This window comes from Anomaloglossus baeobatrachus, chromosome 1 (genome assembly GCF_048569485.1).
Source record: "Anomaloglossus baeobatrachus isolate aAnoBae1 chromosome 1, aAnoBae1.hap1, whole genome shotgun sequence".
NCBI classification, from domain to species: domain Eukaryota; kingdom Metazoa; phylum Chordata; class Amphibia; order Anura; family Aromobatidae; genus Anomaloglossus; species Anomaloglossus baeobatrachus.
This window is the reverse complement of record NC_134353.1, coordinates 78065570-78080964: the sequence shown is the minus strand read 5'-3', so window position 1 is coordinate 78080964 and position 15395 is coordinate 78065570. Positions and strand designations below refer to the sequence as shown.

The 15395-nt window shown below is 43.8% G+C and overlaps 1 protein-coding gene across 1 annotated transcript in view; it reads left to right on the top strand.

Moving 5' to 3' along the window:
* STK32B (serine/threonine kinase 32B) overlaps positions 1-15395 on the top strand; it is a 404500-nt gene that overhangs the window by 375558 nt on the left and 13547 nt on the right. The window contains exon 11 of the mRNA XM_075346883.1: positions 7525-7589. Coding sequence (XP_075202998.1) covers positions 7525-7589 — 65 coding nt within the window. The remainder of the gene's footprint in view (positions 1-7524; positions 7590-15395) is intronic.

The following is a 15395-nucleotide window of genomic DNA, read 5'->3' as shown; positions in this document are numbered from 1 at the left end:
CGCCAAACGGACCGCCCCCTTAGAAAGGAGGCGGTTCGCCGGTCACAGCGACATCGAAGGACAGGTAAGTATGTGTGGCGGGGGTGCGCGATTTTGGGCGTGACAGGCAGCGATATGCCCGCCGCACACAAACGATTGGGGCGGGTATCATGCTAGCGATATCGGGCCAGATATCGCATCATGTAAAGCCACCCTTAGGCTGGCTGCAATAAAAGGCCACTCTAAAGTCTGCTGTATTTTTCAGAAACCCAGTAAGTATCTGGTGCGACCACCATTTGCCTCACGGTGTAACACTCCTCCTTCACATAAAGATGATAAGGCTTTTGATTGTGGCCTGTGGAAAGTTGATCCACTCCTCTTCAATGGCTGCTCGAAATTGCTGGATATTGGCAGGAACTTGTCGCTATTGTATGCACCGATCCAGCGCATCCCCAACATGTTCAATGAGTGATTTGTCCGGTGAGTATGCTGGCCATGCAAGTGAAGGAGAGGTGCCCCGGGTCACTTGGGTGCCGCACTCCTTCGCCAAGGACACCCCATGAGCAGATGTGACTTCAGGTCGGGTTCATGACACTTACTGGTTTCTTCAGGCCGGTGTCCATCACACCGATGACATTCGTCGTCGTAGACAGTAAGTAACACGCAACACAGTAGTTCACTTGGCCAAACAGATACATTCACTTTTATTCTTCACACTGTTATGACAGACATGACCTTCTTTTCCCTTTCTTTCCCTCAGTTTGGGGTACTGCTCCTTGACCTGTCCCCCCAGTATCTTGGCTCTCGTCTTCAAACTCTGACTCTGTGTCCCTTTTCAGACTCTTCCTCACACCTTTGTCAGCTCCATGGTTTTGACCTCTCTCTAACCAAATGACTCTCTAAGCCCGCTGGGGTGAGCCAGAGTTCACTGATTGGCCCTAGCATTGAGACCATGTCTTCTCTCCCTTGAAACCTATACTGAACTGTCCATTCTCGAGACCTTCTTTCTGTCTTCACATTTGTCACTTTCCCCCTTAACCCTATCTTTTCTGTTCCGCTGCTAACCCAGCCCAACCACTGGGTGGCACCTGTTGGCAACAGTCCCACTCTACTGCATCTGGAATCTGCATCTAGCTAGGAGCATTAGATTACAAACTGGCTCGTGGCCTAATACTAGATTCATACTTCCTGTTTTATACAGGTCACTACTCAATGGTTTAAAGGTATTTGCTATGTAATCTGAGGACAGCTTGAGGTAGGGGCTGAAACACATATTGCAGGCATGTGTCACTTATTAAGCAGCGGGCTGTTGCTTTAATACAATGATTGTTTTCTCACCAGGAGATTATCACTGCCTGGACTTGGGCCTGCATGAGCACTGATCTGACCACGCCTCCTTCTCTGATAAGCAGCTCACTGTCAATACACAGTGTACACAGAAAGCTGGGGTATGTGCATGCTCAGCTTTCTGAGCCCTGCTACCTGCTACACGTAAAAACTCCGTTTCACAAATGCTGCATCTAGTAAACTAATTAATATATAGTTGAAATCAGTGTCTGTCTGTACATTATACTACTCTCAGATGAGGTAGCAAAATCCTGATCAGATTCCCTTTAGTAAGCCACGTTACAGCTCACCTCTTCCTTCTTTCTTCACAGTGACCTTTTATCAGATTAGAACATAAGAAAGAAAACACTTTTATACAAGTCAATGAGAAAGAACCAGTGTATTGCTGCCTAATCCCATGTCATTCGTGAAAAGATCAGGATGTATGAGTCTTATATTAGGCCTTGTTGCTAGTATGAAAATGACAGATTTTCAGGGGTTTTTTTAAAAAAAAAAATCATTTTAACAAATATGTAAAAAATACTATAAAATAACATAATTTAAAGAATAGGTCATTTTCTGATGACTCGTTCTCTTTCAGATGTAGTAATACGTCACCTAGTAATATTAATGGTCAAAACTTTCAGGCTCTTCTCTTATATACTTAAGACCAATTTTACTCCACTGTGAAACGTTCGCGGCACGGACTAGGGACAGTCTGGTGTGAAGCCAAATACAGAACAAAACATCGGTAACACCACGACAAATAAGGGGTACATCAGGTACACTTTAACAATAGTGGGCATTAGCACTAGTGAGAGGGAAGATGACACCTTCTCCACTTACCTGCTGCTGTACACTGCACTCCTAGCCAGTCCCTATACAGGTTCCTCACCTGTCGCCGAGCAGGAAGCTGAAGCCCTGAGATGACCCTACAATAGTCCTGGCTAGAGAGTGGGCAGGTGAAGGACGCTAGCCCCATCGCTGCACTGAAATAACACATGAGGAAATGAAGACGGACAGGGGGAAAACACTTCAACAGACTGCTGCAGCCACACCAGCAACTCAGCAAAGGGTTTAGCAGCTCCTTCCACCTCCAAGACCAGCAGCCAAATTAAACAAAAATTACTGGCACTCTCTGCTGGTAGCAGAGGGTATATAAAGGGACTGGAAGTGGTTCCAGACCGGAAACACCTGACACAACACAAAAGTTCCAAAAATACAATTCAATGGCAATTGGCCTGTTTGCTGGCAAGGAATACTGCCATTAACCGTACAACTGCCAAAGGAAAAAAAAACACTTTTAGGCCTCTTTCACACGTACGTGCCTCCGGTACGTGTATGGTCCATTTCCTCAGGTACCGGAGACTTGTACACACGTAGACCTATGTCTTCCTATGGTGTCGGACACACATATGTATTTTTGCACGGAGCGTGTGTCCGTACCGTACATACGTGTGTCCGTGTGTTTCTCACGCCATGTCCATTTTATCTCTGGCATCACGGGTGTCACATGGAATGCAATCGGGTCACACGTAACACACTCGGACCACACGGATGTGTTCCATGTGACACGCACCGGAGAAAAGACATGTGTCTGCTAGAAAAAAACAAAACATTACTCACCTTCTCCAGCCCTCCTGTCTCTGCCGCTGCTGTCACTTGCTTCCAACCGCCGCTCATTATGCTCATTAAATATTCACTTCACTATGGCTGGAAGCAGCAGCAGCGGGGAGTCGGCAGGACCGGAGACCGAAGATCAGCACCACGGACAGCGACGCCAGGGACAGGTGAGTAGAAAGTTCCCGTTCTCCGTGTGTTATCACGTATAACACACGGAGAACACACGTGAGCCATAAACACGGCTCACCGAGGGCAATATGAACCTTTGACAAGTCCGTGTAACACGTGCGTGATTTTCACGGACGTGTAAAAGAGGCCTTAAATAGCAGGGGAAAGTGAGACTCAGACCCAAAACCTGTCACTAAACTCCTTTAGCAGAGAGAGAACCATGACAGAAACAGACCGTGGTCACATAACAACAACCGGTCCAACCGAAAGGCCAGTTGTCAGCAGTCGGGTCGGGTGCAGCGATGTGAGCACAGTCCATGATTTACGGGAATGTGAACACTACATAATGGTTTCTAGATTTAATTAAAAAATGAACGTCCGGAACACCAATGGTTTCTAGATTTAATTAAAGAATGTACGTCCGGAACACCAATGGTTTCTAGATTTCCTACTTGTAGAGAAGTAAAGTAAGCCAAGCTGCAATATCTGTGATCAACCTTGCCTTGGTAGTAAATCTATTCATCAGCCGGTATCAACCAGTGCTTCGTCTCATCGGTTAATTATTCTGCAGGTGCTCTGTGCAGAGCTTGGGTTCCGGCATCGGTGGGAAGCCGTACCCATGTTTTATACATCGCCTCTATTTTCGGAATGCTAAGATTCTGCGTAATTTGAAAAAGAACGTGTTCCAACCGCAGGTGTAAAATAAAATATTGTAATGTTGCTAATTCCTGCTGGAGCCTATTAGTCATTTCATAATTTGAATCAAATGAAGGTTCGAGAGATGAAATAATGTCAAATGTATTTAAGACTTGTGGTGATGGTGCATTTACTAATCATCTCAGTGCCAGGGGCTGTGTACAATCTGTCCATACAGATGAACGTGATCCGTACCTCCGGCTCATGGCTGTTCATTTTCCATGAGAGCTATTTTCTGCATCATTTCCACAGTAATGCCCAAAGCCAGGAATTTTCAGTCTTGATTTTGGGAGTTGAGACACAAACACATTGCTTAATTTATGTCATGTTTTTCCATCTGTTCTGCTTTAGCAGATAATATTACCTTATTTTGTGTTCGGGCAATTATTCTTGGCTATTACGTTGATTTTTTTTTTCATTTCTTTTTGATAGTTTATTATCTTTTGATATTCACTGTGGAAAAAAAAGGAAGGGAAGACTTGTCTATCATAGTCCATAAAACCTCTGACTCGTTATGAAACGGAGGCCATTGTGAATCAGTTTTACTTTTGGTGCAAATGAAAGGAAAGCACAATCGGTAACTGAAGACATCCCCATAAAGGAATACCTTTGCAACTGGTGGCCATAGACAATTGCTTTCTTCTTCTCCTTCCTGACTGATTCTTCTCTAGCTTTATATTTTTCCAGTGTCCTTGTTATTGTTCATAGAGTGAGGTTGTACCAGTAGCCTATTTATGATGTACAGGTAGTCCAGATCGGCACATCCATATGTGCAGTTGTCACAAAATTTGCTGTATCTCCCAGTCTCATAAGCCTGGAGCAGATACTACAGTAGGACTCTGCCTGTACTCAAAGAAAGCAAGACCGTGCAATAGAAGAGCATCACTCCAGCAGCAGGACCAATATCTGCTTTTTAGTTTGTGGAAATACAGGAATAACCCTGCTAGATCCAACAAAGTGAGCTCTCCAGTGGTCCATTAGTGTGCCTTTTCTTAACCAAGCCTTCAGAAACACACTCAATGAGAGTCAATATCCAGTAGTGGGACCGGTGCTCACAGCCGGTTGGTCATCCATTGGTACCCCATTCTTTTCACAGATAAGAACAAGTTCACACAGTGACAAATGGGAAAAAGCCTGGCCTGCTCGCTCCCCTGCTCCTTCTGTGGTTGCGCAGGTCTCCTGGCAAGGTCCTTAAGGTGCAAGCCCATGCTCCCTGCCTCTTAAAGGGTCAGCACACGCACTCAGAAAGTGTTCCCCACCCTATAGCTGGGAGGCACTCGGAATTTAAAGCACCTTCCCCAGTAGGAAAGTTCCTGAACAATTAGGTTCCTAGTTAGTCTGATCCCATCAAAGCTTCAGTCCGCTATCAGATTATTGTCTTAGTTCCTGAACCCATCCTGCCTCTCCGTGTACCCGAACCTGTCCTGCCTGTCTACTGAACCAGAACCTGTTCTGCTAGTCTCCCTCCAGTTTCTGAAACTGTTTTGCTTGACTATGTACCCAAACCTGACCTGTCTGTCTCCAGTACGTGTCCATCCAGCTTGTCTCTTGCGCATACTCCATTTTATCAGTCTTCACTACCCTCTCTGTCCTGCCTGCCCTGAACCTTTGGGTCAGCTGCTGCAGTACTGGGGACTGCCCTGGAGTGCTACCTAGTGTCTTCCAGCTGCCCAGTCCATCTTCATCAACAGAGGCTTTGGTAAAAACTGGTTTTCACTTATTCATGCCTCCAAGGAAAGCCTGGTCCGTGGTGCAGTGGGTCCACAACCGCTAACGTAACATTATGCTTCCTATAACATCATGCTGTGGGCCAATGGTTCCCTGACTACTATTGGACACTGGGATGAAATTCTCAGAGCATTGTCAAACCTTATGCAAGTGCATTGGGCCATGTGTTTCTCTTGGTGCAGGACAAAAGCCCAGCCTCACGTAGCCAGAGTGTGTACACAGTTCCTGTATAATGATAATATTCATGCCATGTTTCCCAGACCTGAATGCAAATGAGAACCTCTGGGACAACAAGTATCAATCCATCTGACTATCACGGGTGACAGACAGTCCTGTGGTGTCCGCCTATAGAAGGTCACAGTGTTTGGCTGCACAAATTGCGTCCTGACCTTCTATTATTCCTGCTTGATTTATATGGTATCTTTTATGTATCTGCTCTGCTTGGAGTTCATCCCTTTCCCTTCAGGACCCTGCAGAGTTCCTCATCTTTTCAGCTGTTTCCATCAGCACTTCTGTTTGTGTACTTAAATTGCCTCATTTCCTTCTGGTCTGAGCTGGTGAGAGCTCTATCTACCTACAGAACCTGTGTGCAATCAGTCAACTTGCAATCATCTAGAGTAAATTTGTTTGTTATTTTCCCTTGTTTGTTATCCTGGTGTGTCCTTTAGCTCTTGAAGGGGTTGACAAAAAGCTTATCCCATCTGCTCCCTACCTTGAGCCCAGATCAGGGTCAGCTTAGGGCCATGAATCTTGCTCAGCACATAAGTGCGGAACCTATCTATGGTGGTGAGGGAAGCCAGGGCCTAGTGGTAGGCTTGGTCAGGGGGTCACCATCTCACTCCTTCCCCCGTACCTAGCGTGACATTGACACCACCATGTAGCACCACAGACTGTCCATAATCTCAGGTCAGGGTGGAGACCCCCCCATGATATTATCCACCATCTCATAAGGAGCATGTCCAGAATGTTGTTGGGATTGCCTAAAGACACATGGTGGCCAAACACACTATTTAGTCACAACGCAAGATGAAGTAACAAAATTCCCGCAAATTTTATCGATTTCAAATTTTGCTTTCATTTTTGGGGTGATTTGCAATCCAGCTATCAATTGGTTGATGATTTTGTTTTCCATTGACCACTGATTTTTTATTTTGTTATCAACAAATTGCACATTATGAGTAAAGATTTTCAGCTTGATTTGTCTATCGAGATCCAGTGTGATTTATGTGTTCCTTTATTTTTTTGAACAGCGTATATTTTCATATTTATATTGTAACAGCTGCCAGAGTAAAGCGGGCTTTACACGCTACGATATCGCTAACATATTATCGTCGGGTCACGTCATTAGGGACACACGTCCGGCGCCGTTAGCGATATCGCAGCACGTGACACGTTCAAGCGACCTAAAACGATCGCAAAAGTGCACAAAATTGTTTGCCGTGGAGAGGTCGTCCTGAATCAAAAAATCGTTCTCTTTTTATTAGCGATGTTGTTCGTCGTTCCTGCGGCACCACACATCGCTGTGTGTGACACCACAGGAACGACGAACATCTCCTTACCTGACTCCACCGGCAATGCGGAAGGAAGGAGGTGGGCGGGATGTTATGTCCCGCTCATCTCCGCCCCTCCACTTCTATTGGACGGCTGCCGTGTGACGTTGCTGTGACGCTACATAAACCGCCCCCTTAGAAAGGAGGCGGATCGCCGGCCAGAGCGACGTCACAGTGCAGGTAAGTCCATGTGACGGGGACTAACGAGGTTGTGCGCGACGGGCAGCGATTTGCCCGTGCCGCACAACCGTCGGGGGCGGGTACGATCGCTTGCGATCTTGCTAGCGAGATCGCAGTGTGTAAAGCCCGCTTTAAAGTCGTAGTTTATTTTATATTTTGAGATATTCCTGTACTTTCCATTTAGAAACCATTATGCAATAATAAATTATATCGACCGGGCCATGACCCAGTTGCAAGTTGGTGTTAAAAACAAACCTTCATTTTCTTCTTTCAGAACGGACATCTGCAGCAATGTTTGGACACCGTGAGAAAAGAATTTATCATATTCAACAGGGAGAAGTGAGTACATTCATCAAAGACACCTACATGTTGTACAAGGCAAATTGCTCTTGAAGCAGTGGAGGTTATTTCTTAGCTGTTACTGGAAATGATTAATGATTGTGACAACAGGTGCAAAAGGCCTTAGCTGCAGACTCCGCGCGGCTGTGGATCCACGTATTGATTTACCAGACGCTCTTGTCTCAAATGCTGAAATAATTCCCCTTTATGACTCTTGAAATCCCAATTAGTGGGAAGATGTGATGCAAATGTTCATAATTTAGTTGCTCGGAATAAGGATTACACTGAACGGAATATACAGCACACTTCTACTATGACATTATAATTTATATACTGAGAAGGAAAGGCAGGGGAAGAGGGCACTTAACCATTTACATCTGTAAGATCAAGATTCCCTGACCCAACAGTCTTAATTGTTTTCATCTATTATATGTCTGTCTATCTATCTATCTATCTATATATCTACAGTATCTGTCTATCTTTTTGGTTCGTGGTTTTTGCACTTTTATACTCTTGTTATATGTCCATTTAGTATATTGGATGTTAAAGGGAACCTGACACCAGATTTGGCGACTATAACGTGCAGCCACCACCAGTGGGCTCTTATAAACACTATTCTGGAATGCTGTATATAAGAACCCAGCGCCTCCTCTTTCGCCCATTTTTGTCCTCCTTCTTCTGAAGCCTGGGCGCATGACGCGTCCTACGTCATCCACATTAGCCGGCGCTGAGGTCCCACCAAGGTGCACTACAATACTTTGATCTGCCCTGCTCAGGGCAAATCAAAGTGCGCCTTCACAAGACTTCAATGCCGGCGAGTGTGTATGACGTAGGATGCGTCATGCACCCAGGCTTCAGAAGAAGGACAAAGATGGCCGAAAGAGGAGGCGCCAGACCCGGAGAACGGAGACACCCATCCGACCAGTCTGCACCGCGCCGCCCCTTAGGTGAGTATTATAAAGTGATTTTAATGTTATACATAGTGGTGTGGGCTCTTATATACAGTATTCAGGAATGCTGTATATAAGAGCCCACTGGTGGTGGCCGCAGCTTATAGTCGCCAAATCTAGTGACAGGTTCCCTTTAATGGCAACCTGTTATCAAATATTTTGCCCATAACCACTGTCTATTTATGTTATATCTTCCTAAATTCAGTCTTTTCTGCAAGTAGCCTTGGAGGAAAATCATAACATATACAACTGGTGATGATCCAAGGGTCAGTCCTGATCTTCAGTCATGCACTCCTGGCATTACACGTCAGCTCCATTGGCAGTATGCCTCTCTTCACTGTGCGATTGCCAAATTCTTCTTCAGCCGGCTTATAATGTCAGCAAGACCCAACGCATCCATGCGTTCTGCTGGTTCTCCTTCAGCATTGATTAGTCAGCAGAGACATTCCCTCAGTAGACCTACAACACTTTTGGCTGAGAAGGTAGACATGATGGATATCTTCTGTCCAGAGCTTTTGTTTCACTTGACAAAATAGTTTTCATCATGTTTGTGCTCACCTTGCTTTTCAAGTATAGGAAAAAAAATGGAAAGGATATTTGGTCGTCACCAAACAACTTTGTGTATGGACAAAAAGACAAGATGGTTTATTACCACAATCGTGCATTTCTCCATGAGCTGAAGAAGGCACAAGCCCAGTGTTGAAACGTATTGACAATCTGTTTCTAAACTTCTTTGGTGACTGCAGTTTCCACTTATCTTTTGGATTTTCTCCTTGGTTTGGTTCCACATTGTGATTTTACTGTATAGTTACAGATGGTGACACTAGATTATACAACAATACAATGGGGCACCATCTTCTTTTTCATTCTCCACCTGTGTTGTACCTGAATTGCAATACTATAGATGGCTATAATCTTAATGACAAGGCACAAAAGGCGCACTTAGGATCTTATTCTCGTATGATGGCTGAAGAGTTATTGGTGTTGCTCACCTGGAGGGGTTGTGAAAAAGACACAATCGCTATGATGGCTTTCAGAAAACGGCTACCGCAGTCCCCATGGGATGTATATCGTAGACAGAGGGATGAAGGGTTACCATGTCTCCTCCAGAGTCCACTCCTGCTAATTCTGCTTCGATCATCAGACGCCGCTGTATTCCTGCCATGAGCAGTGCTGGTGATGGGGGAGGAATCAGTGGCTCTGGTGGATGCAGCCTCCGCCCATCCAATAAGCTGGGTTTCACTAGGACGTGCATTACCACCGGCTGACTGTGGTGGCGTGTGTCTTCCAGCTGAAGTTACCACCCTTCAGCTAGGGCCAATGGGAAGGCCTGCCGATTTTGTCCCTGTTTTACCTCCTGGTTTTGACCCTGCCTGGCGACTACTCTTCACCGGATTGCAGCCTTGCATAGGCAGCGACCTCCTGGGCCTTGTAGTAATACAGACCTCTGTACAGCGATTAAAGGGTTTTGGGGCTCTTGAGATCCTGCTGAGTTGGCGGTAAACCTCTAGTTTGTCCATAACAGTCATCCTGAGTCTGTGGTCCTGGGCAGACATCACAAGAGGTTCACACACTGCGCTGCTGTAGCAATGGACCAAACAGGATAGGCTGGACAGTAATATATAAATATTACTGTCCATCCTATCCTGTCTGGTCCATTGCTATGGTAGTACAGTGTGTGAACCCCTTCATCTCTCCATCTACGAAAAACTATAGATGGCATTAGATACACTTTGGTCTTGAATTTGCAATACAATCTGGCAATATCTCTTCTTTTTTTTTTCCCCCTAGTTTATGACAAGGTGTGAAAACATTAGATATTTCACGATATCTTAGAGGAGTTGTCCACTTTTTAAATATTGATCACCTATCCTTAAAATAGGTCTTTAATGTTTGATCGGCCGGGGTCCGACACCCAGCACCGTCTCCGATTAGCTGCTTTTGTGCTGACGGTGGGAATCTGTGACTGGAAATACTCCGTTCCGCAGCTGCTCCTTCTTCGGTTAGTGGCCGCAGTGGGATACTCCACATCTGCCTCCTATTCAAATCCTACTTAAATCAATAGGGTGCAAATTTGCAGTACTCAGCAGTAGCCACTATCAGGATATGGAGCAGCTCCTGAACTGAGCATTCCCGGCCTCAGGCTGCCTCCGCCAGAACAGAGAATAGCTAATCCACGGGGGAGCTGGGTGTCAGACTCCGGCTGATCAGACATTGATGAGCTATCCTAAGAATAGGTCATCAATGTTTAAGTAGTGGACAACCTCTTTAAGCCTGAGCATCACACTGTGAAGACTTTAGTGGCTCATACTCAGCACTAACAGATCATGCAGATAAAGGCACAATTATGAAGGTTTCTGCCAGACAAATTCATTGGAAAAAGAGAGCAGCTGCTATGATACCATCACAATGCAACAAACTGGTATTTGAAGCTGCTGCTGCCTCTGGTGTCTTGCAAAGCACAAGGTGTAGGATCCTCCAGAGGCTTTCAGTTGCGCATAAACCTACTGTTTGGCCACCACTAAACAGTGCTGAGAAGCAGAAATGATTACAGTGGGTCCAGACATACCTGAAAACTAGTTTTAAAACAGTCTTCTTTACTGATGAATGTCGTGAAACCCTGGATGGTCCAGATGGATGAGTAGTGGATAGTTGTTGGATGGCCACCATGTCCTAACAAGGCTGTGATGTCAGCATGGAGGTGGTAGAGTCAAATATTGGGCTGGAATCATGGGGAGAGAGCTGATAGGCTTCTTCAGGGTTCCTAAAGGTGTGAAAATGACATTGGCAAAGTATATAGAGTTTTTGACTGACCACTCTCTTCCATGGTACCAAAAAAGAACTGTACCTTCCGTAGCAAAAATATCTTCATGCATGACAATACATCTCATGCTGAAAAGAATAATTCTGAATCATAAGCTGCTATGTGCATTAATGGAGTGAAAATCATGATGTGACTAGCAGCTTCCCCTGACCTCAACCCTATTGAGAACTTTTGGAGTATCCTCAAGAAAAAGTCTGAGGGTGGGAGGCAGTTCCCATCAAAATACCAGCTCTGGGAGGCGATTAGCATTTGAATAATAATTTGGAATGCGGTGTAGTTATATCATTCTAAAATCCTTCAGTCAAACATAGGAAAAGTGAAAATATACTTAGATTTTTATGGGGGTTTTAATTCCAACATATCCTCACTCAGGGCTAAAATGAGATCCATCAGGCCAACATTTTGTAATGGTTTATCTTAGGTTGGTACTTTTTTCCCCTGTATATTATGAATGCATCGTTTATGCTGGAGATATAGGATAATGTGCCGGAAACGCCGTCTTGCTTTTAGAATTCTCTATAATACCATGTGGGGTTACTGGTGTTTGCATGATGGAATATGTACATTCATTTTCTGCAGGACATAATTACACAGCTGACTATGCACTGGAAATGAAGAATTAATTTAGAGATTTCTTGGCGTTCATTTGTCAGAACAGTACTTGTTCTAGCTCCATGCAAACAAGCTTTCGGCTTTTACAGCCAGTGGGGCATGGCATGTTTCCAAATATAGCTTATTCACTAGAAGGGGGATCCATTGTTATTGCCTGATGTCTTAATTCCTGCAAAAATAAAGATACAAAGATATTCTTCATGACAAAGGACTTATTGTCCTTAAGTGTAACTGCTGTCTAGGAATGTCTCCTCTTTGTTAAAGAAACATTAGATCCTCAGGATGTTAATGATGTGAAGGAATGAAGTGGTTGAAATTCCAGCATTATTAATCCATTGATATGTAGGAATGTTCACTAGTTATGCACTTAAAATGTGTGCCTTAGGCCCCCTTCACACATCCGTGAAAAACACTGACCGTGTTGAAGGTGCGTATAGCCATCCGTGTGCCTTGATTTTGGCAAACTAGTGTTTACCATGTGCTATCCGTGATAGCACACGAAGAGAAGGAACTTTTTACTCATCTGTCCCAGGCACTGCTGTCCCCAAGGCTAATGTCTCTGGCGCTGTTGCTTCCGGGTCTATGGTGCAGTGAATATTCATGAGCATAATGAGCGGGCCTGGAAGCAAGTGACAGCAGTACCGAAGACAGCAACACTGGAGGCAGGTGAATATATAAAATCATTTTATTTCAAAGACACATGGTTTCTCTGGTATTAGTGTGTGGTCCGTGTGACATCAGTGCTGCCAGAGAAAAACGGACTTGTCTGCATGCGGAACACACAGACACACGTGTGCGATACATGGACAAACGTGAGAAAACACTAATAAGTGCGCAGACCCATTGATTTTAATGGATCTGCGTATATGCGTGTCTCCGGTATATATGAAGATGGATGTCATACATACTGGAATCACGGACGGTATGAAGAGGGCCTTAGAGAATTTCAGAATATGCTTCTTGACCTGTCTTAGTCATGGAAGATTGGCACTTACACTATGCAGTGAAATTATTTCTCTATATTGGATGGTTATACCTTCAAACCCTTATTTGCTTTCGACTGAAATTTGTCCCAGCAAAAAATTATTTCTGCACCATAGGGTACCACTATGGGATCACTTTTGCCCCTAAGTACCCATATTATTTGGTCACGGTATGTGGCATTACCGGTAGTTGTCTGGGATATTTATTTATTCATGTCTTTTTTGGGACATGTTATTTGAGCTGTGTATCTCATTACGATTTGTGTTCTACATTTTTATGCTACTTTAGCTCTGTATAGTGATTTTGCATTATGTGAGCACTATACTGTATATTGGACTGTTTATCTGTTTCTTGTAAGCACTGGATATTGGTATTAGTTGATCTGATTTTTTGGTACATATTGGTATTTTTGGTATATTGGTATTATTTGAGCACTGAATACTAGTATTAATTGATGGGATTTTGGGGTACATATTCAGACACGGCATGTTGTTGGAAAATATTTCACTGTATATTGGTATTTTTTTCATTATTTGAGCACTGTATTTGGCATTATTTGGGCTCTGTATATTGGAATTATTTTAGCACTGTATAGTAAGGCTTTACTGTATATTTCATATCAGTATTCTGTATTTGATGTCTGTATTGTATTTTTGATGTCTGAATCATGTATTTGTCTGTATTGGGTATTTGTGTATTTGATGTATGTATTGTGTTTTTGTTGTCTGTATTGTCTATTTGATGTGTTTTGTGTATTTGTCTGTATTGTATTTTTGTTGTCTGCATTGTGTAATTGATGTCTAAATTGTATTTTTGATGTATGTATTGTGTATTTGATGTGCGTGTTGTGTTTTTTTATGTCTATATTTTGTATTTGTTGTGTGTATTTGTGTGGATCAGTGATGTTGAAAGCCATACCGTCTGCAATGTATTTTGCAATCAGCGACATCCCAGATGAGCAGGTCTCAACTGAGGTACCAAAGTAAGCACACTGCTTAGTGCCAGCATCGGCAGCAGGACGTTGCATTATGTGACATATTGGCAACATACAACTGTGATTCAGTGTAGTTCCTTCCAGCCACATTACTCAGATGAAAGGCGTGGCAAGCATCTTCCGTAATTTGCTAAGAATACTTGATGTAGAGTACAACTAAAGGAATTCGATATAGTGCTAAAAGATGCGACCCTAGGTCTGAAGGCACTCAACAAGCTACTGGGGAAGAGCTGATGGTCAACCTGAGTAGGATCAAGTCTCGTGATGTGCCAGGATCATAGTTGCAAAGATGTCTTGGTGCTGATATAGCTTGGTCGAAAGGGAAGAACAAAAGCTGCAGAGATATCATAAAATGCTGAACTTGGAATGTACACACCATGTGAATCAAGGCAAACTCAACATCATCAAAGCTGAAATGGACAGAACAGGACTCAACTCACTGGGAATTAGTGAACTAAGATTGACTCAATCTGGATATTTCCAATCAAATGAACATTGGGTCTACTATTTTGGCAATGATAACTGAAGGAGAAATGGAGTCGCATCAGGCATTGCCATATCAATATGACTTCAAGGAACGCCAAACCATGTCACAGTTATAACTACTGACCAACAACAGATGCCAAAAAGCAGGATGTCTAACTATTCTACTATCAAGTTCAAGAAGAACTAGACAAAACACCAAACAAGACTTACTCATTATTGTTGTGAATGTCATCCGAGTGGGTGCTGGGGTGGAGCTCCCTCTGGTGGCCAGGAATGGTAATGAAGCTGAGTCTGAATCTGTGACTCAAACAAATGATGGAATTAATTAGGAATCCAGGAACTCCTATTGCAGATCAGCCTAGTGTATTTAGGAGAGCAGTTTCTGCCTGGCGGCCGCCGGTGATTCATATTTCCTGCTGCTTCTGAAGATGGCTGGGAGTTTTCCCTTCAGTTTCTCCCATTTATTCTGTGCCTGAATCTACTCCAGATAAGTTTACTAGTTTCTGTGCTTAATTACTGAAATTTCACTTAAGGGTGTCTCTGCTTATTCCATTTGGTTCTGTGTTTGGTTTCTTGTATGTGAGAATCTGTCTCTCTGCTTTTGTGAGCATAGCAGTTTCTCCAGCAAGAAAGGGAGCTTGCTCCTTGTTCATGTTTGGATTATTTGAATCTTAGAATATTATTTGTTCTGTGATTTTGTTTCTTCCCATTATATCTGCAGTTCTGTTTAAAGTGTCTGGCACAAGAGTACCTGATATAGCGGGGGAGGACCATGGTATTTTTTTTGCAGGGCTTTTTTGCTATCCGCAGTCAGTTATCTGTCCTGTCCTGTTCTATCTAGTAAGTCTGGCCTAACTTTTGCTAATCTATATTTTCTATCTGTGTATTGTGTTTTCTTACATCACCGTCATTGCATGTTGGGGGCTTGCTATTTCTTTGGGGACTGCTCCGAGGCA